This window comes from Labeo rohita, chromosome 6 (genome assembly GCF_022985175.1).
Source record: "Labeo rohita strain BAU-BD-2019 chromosome 6, IGBB_LRoh.1.0, whole genome shotgun sequence".
Lineage (NCBI taxonomy): Eukaryota > Metazoa > Chordata > Actinopteri > Cypriniformes > Cyprinidae > Labeo > Labeo rohita.
In genome coordinates, this window is record NC_066874.1 from 6,514,697 (window position 1) to 6,522,585 (window position 7,889).

Below are 7,889 nucleotides of genomic sequence, written 5' to 3' on the forward strand. Positions count from 1 at the left end.
AATTCATAGGTTAATCCTTATGCACTACATTTTATTGTTTGTTTGGGTTAGGCTGTCACATTATTATTAAATTCGTCAATTACAATTATTGTATAGTGTTTTGGTGTTTTTATGTTCTATTTTTCAATAGCGATTTTGCCGAAAAGCCTATAATAAACTACTTTATGACAGCCTACCCCGTACATTAAATAGAATAGATATGTTGAATAGATCGTGAATAACTAATTAGGCTAATTAAAATGAATACCTAATCAGTGATCATTAACAATACTGCACTCCAAAAAATACTGGATTAAATACAACCCAGCACTGGGTAAAATATGGACAAACCCAGTGCCAGGGTTGTTTTGACCCAATTGTTGGGTTAAATGTTTAAACAAGCCTTCTGGGTAGTTTTATTTAACTCAACTATTGTTGAATGATCATTTATTGAACATATGTGACCCTGGACCACAAAACCTGTCATAAGGGTCAAAAATCCAAATATTGAGAAAATCACCTTTAAAGTTGTCCAAATTAAGTTCTTAGCAATGCATATTACTAAAAATGAAGTTTTGATATTTTTATGGTAGGAAATTTACAAAATATCTTCATGGAACATGATCTTTAATTAATATCCTAATGATTTTTGGCAAAAAAAGAAAAATGTATCATTTTCACACATACAAGGTATTATTTGGCTATTGCTACAAATATACTTGTGCTACTTATAACTGGTTTTGTGGTCCAGGTTCACATATATTAATACATTTCCAACCTATTTTGGGTCCTTTTAAGCAAGAAATATAGTCATTTTTAAGCAACAGCTGAGTTAGATAAACATTTAACCGCTGTGGATCAAAACATAGTCGGTGGAACATATATTTCACCCAGCACTGGGTTGTTTTTAACCCAGCATTTTTTTAAAGTGTGGGTATCATTATTCTGGCTTTTGGAATATTCTGTTTGTTTATTTATTTGAAGTTTGAGCCTGGTGTAGTCAAGTTCATGCATCACATTAGTTACAAAGTGAAAAATAAAAGTGTATAAAACTGATTTCATGGGCAGCAACAGAAATTAAATTAAAAAACAGTAAGTTTGTTTTGCTTTATTATAATGGTTTTCAATGTAAAATAACAATATTAAAAACCTCCAGAAAATTGGAGGGATAACACAAGAAATAAATTATACAATAATATGAACATGAGCATTTTTGCACAGTAACATATATGCAAGACAAACACAAGGGAAAACTGTCTTCCCCTTCTACAAGGGAAAATAATGTTCACCACATAAAATTATGAGTTTACCTCACAGTTGACATATTGTTTATGATCATGCTGTACAAAACCTCTGATTAGATGAACATTTCTTTTAAAAAGATTCAATTTTTTTTATGCCATTTGTCACTGTCATGTCGGTTTTCATGTCCCAGATCTAAAGCTATAATATGCTGGATGAATTACTAACTCCAATGTATTTTCTTTACTGAAGGCCCAAGACAGCAAATAATTGCTGTTCTCTCTTTCACTGGCATGAATGTTTCCAGCTAAATTCTTATCATTAGTGCTTTACAGGGAGTAATAGGAATGTTCATCTCATGCTTGATTTATCTTTGTGCAAAACTGCTTAAATAAATACATTCTTAACACTGAGAGTGCAGCACATGCTTTAATAAAGAACCCATTGAGATTCTCTATGGTAGAGCTGACTGACACTGAGTAGGCCTCCTGTTTTTATTGATGTATACTCGGACTCAGACTCTACTGACAGTATTCTTCTCAGAACTGGGGAAGGAATGGATCTCCCAGCAGCGAAAAGTACTTTCCTTAAAATCTTTTGGACGTTTGGTGAGGAAGTAAATCTTTTGGAGGACGGAACGACGAAGAAGAATGTAGACCCACGGGTCCAGTATCTGGTTCCAGGACGCTATTCGCACCCCCATTATCATTAGGGTTTTGTAGGTGGCAAGGTCATCTCCGATAGAGCCCTCAAACGACTGCTTCACTGTAATTAGGCCAACAATCTAGAGTTAAGAGACAAAACACCATAAGGATTATGACAAAATATCTTTGCTTTCCAGTTCATATACTTATACTATTCTATGCCACTTTGTTATAAATTGTCAAATAAATAAAGTTGAGATTAAAATGCCTTGAGATTCATGCCTCAAATAACTAAATAAATAATAATAACAACAAAATTTAGATACAGAAAGCTGTTTCATAAGATAATTTGTAATATAAGAAATAAAGATATAGCATCATAATGTGAAATATAAAGTTACAGTTATGATATATAAAATGGTAGTTAGCTTTGCAATTTTATTTACTGTGGCATAAATGGGCTGTTCATTTGGTTAAACTTTTCATTTATATGGAGTACTGAATTATTCACAGATTCAAACCTTCCTGAAAAGTGCTCAAGTTGTTGGAAATGCACAAAATAGGTCACAGAAATTATTACTTTGTGGCTATTTGAGATGCTTTCTGTATTTTCAGCACATTTGGATGGCAGAAACAGCACTTTTGTTGCCAAAGTCTTGTCACGTTTTTTAAAGAATATCTGGGCAATGATTTCAAAGACTCTCAACATAAAAATGCCAAAAATCAGAGTGAAAGTATGAGCAGTACATTATCCAAACTTGTCTACTGAAGATCTACTTCCTTTATAGTCTTTACATACATTATATTATTATTATTATACATTTATTTTACATATACGTATAGTTCCTATATGTGTAAGCTCTATTTAAATTATTCAGTTTTACCTATAATTTATGTTTTTGTACTTGGTTTGTACTTGGTTCCTTCTTTCTTTCTTTCAAAACATGTATATAATGGTTTTAATCTTTTAATCTTAATCTTATGTTTTATGGTTTTAATCTTTCATCCCGGGGCTCCACTTGCAGTTGAACTATTGCAACTGTTCATACTCACCAGAAGAGGGCTCCAGCAGATACAAGATGTGACCATAATGCCCACAAGTTGCACCACCATCTCAATATCATGGGATCGAGCTGACCGACGGTTACAGGGTTTCTTTCGTATCCTCGCTACCACCAGCGTCAGTCCACTTATGGTGTTACAGACCAAAGCAACAGCAAGGGATGTCAACCCCAGTCCTGAGAACAACATAACAAACGCCACGTCTGCTTTCTCTGTGTCATCCAGCACTTTAATAAAACACCAGGTTCCAGGATACTGGTAGGTGTATGAACCTAGCTGAAAGCAGGGCAGAAGGGCAACGCAAAGAGCTGCTAACCATATCACAGAAAGAGAGAGCTTAGTCCTTGTGGTCGTAACCAGAGATGCATGGAGCAGTGGCTTTGTCACCCCTAAACACCTTTCGGCTGCCATGGCGCAACCAAGAAAGAGCGGACACAGTCCGAAAAACACCATGCTGCCTCCTAGAAACTGGCATAGTGGGTCCGGCCGGTTGTATTCTTCAGAGGGTACACCTCCTGAAAGATACAGCCTCATGACTATTGAGCCAGGTATTACATGTCCCACAAAGTCTGTGGCCACCAGAGAGCTGGCAAACAGGAGAAAGGCCTTGGATCGTCGACGTAGGCGGGCGTACGCGTTCGCAAGGATGAGTAAAGCCACAATGTTAGACAGGATCCCCAGGGTCATCGAGAGCATCGCAGCTATGGGGCCGCTCAGGATGGGTCTCTCCGAGGTGACATTCCCAGAATCCGCAAGTGATGGAGAGGTCGGCCGTCCTTCCCACTGACTGTCATTGGAAAATGGGCTGAGTGGCGCAGCGCCTGATGAATTGCAGTGATGCATGACTAACTCAAAGGAGTGTGCTGCTGCGGGGCTCCCATCTTCATGTAGAGCTGCTGATAGGGTGGAGAAATATATCTTAGAAAAATTCATTCGAAAGACCCCAAGAAATCAAAATTAGTGTAATATCAACTTTAAGGCCATTTTTAATGCTGATAGGCTATTTTAATTTTAGCCAAAATATGCATTTTGAAAATTAAAAAAGTACAAAAGTGAGCATTATTCTTACTCTTTATTAATGTGATTGTTACATCACGTGGCATGTTTAATGTTGCAAGTGCCATTCAGTAATAATCTTTGAAATAAACACTGTAATTTAGCATTTTTCATCCTATTTTGTGTACAATCCTTTGTCACACCAGTCAATTAATGTGTCAGGAAAGAGGTTACTTTCAGTGAATGCAGTACGTCATTTTATGCATATACAGATTATCCACACAGTGAACAGTATAATGCAGCAACAGCAAACAGGTTTGTACAGAAAAAGACTGAAAACCATGCAGTAAAAACCTATTTATTGGATGACTGTAGCCAATCTGTAGCTTTACCATATATGTGACCCTGGATCACAAAACCAGTCGTAAGGGTCATTTTTTCAAAATTGAGATTTATACATCATATGAAAGCTGAATAAATTAACGTTTTATTGATGTATGGTTTGTTATGATAGGACAATATTTGGTCGAGATACAACTAGTTAAAAATCAGGAATCTGAGGGTGCAAAAAGATCAATATATTGAGAAAATCACCTTTAAAGTTCTTCAAATAATGTTCTTAACAATGTATATTACTAATCAAAAATTAAGTGTTCATACGTTTACAGTAGGAATTTTACAAAATATCTTAATGGAACATGATCTTTACTTAATTTCCTACTGATTTTTACCATAAAAGAAAAATCAATAATTTTGACCCATACAATGTATTTTTGGCTATTGCTACAAATAAACCACAGCGACTTAAGACTGGTTTTGTGGTCCAGGGTCACATATGGAGAAAACTGTAAATAATTTAACATCATGTGTAATTTTACTGTAAAATGTGGTCTGGTTTTTTTTTTTTTTTTTGAAGTATATGATTTATAAAAAACTTCTGATTCAAAAACCTCTGTACACAATTTTTGTGTCTTTTCTATACCAGCTGTATTATTATTCTGGTGTTCAGTATTTTAATGCAGAAACACAATTTTAAGGTAAAAAATGATTTTGATAGTTATATCTTAACATCATAACACTTAATTAAATACAGAGTTGTAAGTATTGTATACAGGCATCATTATGCCATTCCGTACTGGAAACACTGTCAATGTTTAAACATTGTTTTTTATAGTCAATTTCCGACAATAGTGACTGGCCATTTTTACCATATTTTATTTAATTTGTTTTTTAAACAGAAGAATTGGCTATTTTAAAAAAGTAGCCCACACACAAACTTCCTAAATTCTTAAAAATAAAGGTTCTTAATTGACATCATTAGTTCCATGAAGAACCGTCAACACCTGTGGGGCTTTTCCATTCCAAAAGTTTAAATTGAAATTTAAAATGTTTTTAAATAAAAATTTGAAAAACAGTAAAATTGGTTTCTTTAAGAACCGTCCACTGAAAGGTTCTGTATGCAACCCCCTTGGAAGCTTTATTTTTAAGACTGTTTATAAACAGGAAATTATCCTAAGTAATTTCACGCAGTCTTTAAAATGCAAACACCTTTGCAATTATTTTAGATTTTGTCTAGTGAGAATCATATATGACATTCATATATCTGTTTGCCATACATTCACATTGTCATCCAAAAATGTATACGAAATTAAAATAAATCAGGAAAGTGCTATTCAGGGCTACGCCAAAGCTTACATCTGAGAGAAACAGGCATGTTCTGACAGAGGCTACTGACAGCCACAAAGCGTTTAAAAACATTCCTCAAGGTTCATTCGCCTACGTTTGACCTCTCAATGTTATGCTTTCGTCCTGGAGTCAACATCTCAACATCTCCCCTGAAGAATGCTGCAGTGAGTCATTTTATAATGAGCCATATTTAGTTGGCTGCATGGATGCATTTAATAGCACTCATCCAGAAATACAGAAACTGCATGTTCCAACAAAGTTGGGTTCCTGTGACACAGCATATATTTACAACTCCACTCAGTGAAGACCAATACAAATGCTTACCGTCAACGAATATCCAACACCATGTCAAAAACAAGCTTGCTCGCGTGCGTAAAAGGTAAAAAACTTTTTGTTGTTCTAGTTTGTAATCATTTTATATACAAAAGTAAAGATACTTTAAATTAAATAAAATGTATATTACTGTTAAAAAATAAAATTATGTATAAAAAATGTTATATGGGTAACTAGTAAATGCAGAAGAAAAAGGGTGCATCGTCATATCCGTATATTCCATACGAGCGCCTGGTCATCTTTAATAAAAGAAAAAAGTAATGCAGGTTCAGCTAGGTTAAAAAAAAAAATATTTCCGCATAAGAGGACAATATGTCGTTTTAAATGACGAAATGCAGATTTATAGGTTCGTAGTTTCTCGGCGGTACATTCCACCATCGGACGGACGCGCGCACTCGGAACAGCCGCTTCAGTACAGTGTGTTTCTGACGGAAACATGCGGGTGACTATATAACCCCTCCCTGCAGCCCTGATGAAGCTCACAGCTCTTAGGTGAGTGTGAATCACTCTTACCATCAGCCTGAGAGCTGCATTTCTCTGATGTAAAGATGGTGTTCTTATTTAAAAAAAACAGCTTAAAAATACCTTATTAATCAAATCAAACTAACACAGCTCTGCCTACAGTAACTTTAGGCTAATGATAGTTTTCATGCATTAAATACTCATTCTGTAATTCTTATGATAAAGACAGATACCTGATTCAGCATTTGCGATTATGTTTTTCCCTTCTCTCTTAGGTCTGACCTTGTACATACTATCCAATGTTCCACTAAACCAGATTTTTGTAGATTGAAGACAGGTGTCTGTGTTTGCTTAATTTTTTTTTCAACCTGGCAAACTAGAGTGGCTCCACACTTGTGGTTTGGATTCAGACTAACAGCAATATTTTTACATGGTGATATTAAAGAAGGCAAGAGAAAAACGTGATGTTGACCACAGAGGTGACAGGGGTGTTTAAAGCAACGATTTTTTCTCAAAGGCTCAATAGCTTACGTGTTTAATGATCGGATTTTAATATGCATTGGATTACTTTAATATTTAGTTGAGGTCAAAAGTTTACATACACCTTGCAGATCTGCAAAATGTTATTTTACTAAAATAAGAGGAAACATACAAAATGTGTTATTTCTGGTTTAGTAGTGACCTGAGTAAGATATTTCACATAAAAGATGTTTACATATAGTCCACAAGAGAAAATAAAAGTTTACATACGCTTGATTCTTAATACTGTGCTGTTACTTGAATGATCCACAGCTGTGTTTTTTTTGTTTAGTGATAGTTGTTCATGAGTCCCTTGTTTGTCCTTAACAGTTAAACTGCCCGCTGTTCTGCAAAAAAATTCTTCAGGTCCCAAAGATTCTTTGGTTTTTCAGTCTTTTTGTGTATTTGAACCCTTTCCAACAATGACTGTGTGGTTTTGAGATCCTTCTTTTCACACTGAGGACAACTGAGGGACTCATATGCAACTATTACAGAGGGTTCAAATGCTCACTGATGCTCTAGAAGGAAAAAATATGCATTAAGAGCTGGGGGTGAACATTTTTGAACAGAATGAGGATGTGTACATTTTTCTTATTTCTCCTAAATATCATATTTCTTTTCATTTAGTACTGCCTTTCAGAAGCTACAGAAGATACTTGTTTCCCGAAAGACAAAATAAGTTAAATTTACCCTAATCTTCAAATTCAAAAAGTTTTCACCCCTCTTAATGCATTGTGTTTCCTTCTGAAGCATCAGAGAGCATTTGAACCTTCTGTAATAGTTGCATATGAGTTGTCCTTAGTGTGAAAAGATGGGTCTCAAAATCATACAGTCATTGTTGGAAAGGGTTCAAATACACAAAAATGCTGAAAAATCAAAGAATTTGTGAGACCTGAAGGATTTTTCTGAAGAGCAGCGGACAGTTTAACTGTATAGGACAAACAAGGGACTCATGAACAACTATAA

At 35.1% G+C, this 7,889-nt stretch overlaps 1 protein-coding gene across 2 annotated transcripts; it reads right to left on the minus strand.

The window, feature by feature from the left end:
• Positions 1-388: 388 nt before the first annotated feature.
• Positions 389-6,352, minus strand: ptger1a (prostaglandin E receptor 1a (subtype EP1)). Of its 2 annotated transcripts, none has more exons than XM_051112661.1 (3): positions 5,934-6,352; positions 2,919-3,820; positions 389-2,005 (listed from the first exon to the last, which is right to left on the minus strand). In XM_051112661.1, exons 2-3 carry the CDS (start codon positions 3,768-3,770, stop codon positions 1,736-1,738), a joined length of 1,122 nt encoding a protein of 373 aa, XP_050968618.1. In that variant the 5' UTR covers positions 3,771-3,820; positions 5,934-6,352; the 3' UTR covers positions 389-1,735. The 2 variants fall into 2 exon arrangements, with proteins under 2 accessions (XP_050968618.1, XP_050968619.1); XM_051112662.1 differs by having other exon boundaries at positions 2,919-3,823.
• Positions 6,353-7,889: the final 1,537 nt, after the last annotated feature.

Excerpts from the sequence above, each read along its gene's own strand:
- ptger1a (XM_051112661.1), bottom strand. The coding sequence starts at position 3,770 with ATGCATCACTGCAATTCATCAGGCGCTGCGCCACTCAGCCCATTTTCC. Across the intron at positions 2,006-2,918 it reads TCTGCTGGAGCCCTCTTCTG|ATTGTTGGCCTAATTACAGT; the intron begins GTGAGTATGAAC and ends TCTTAACTCTAG.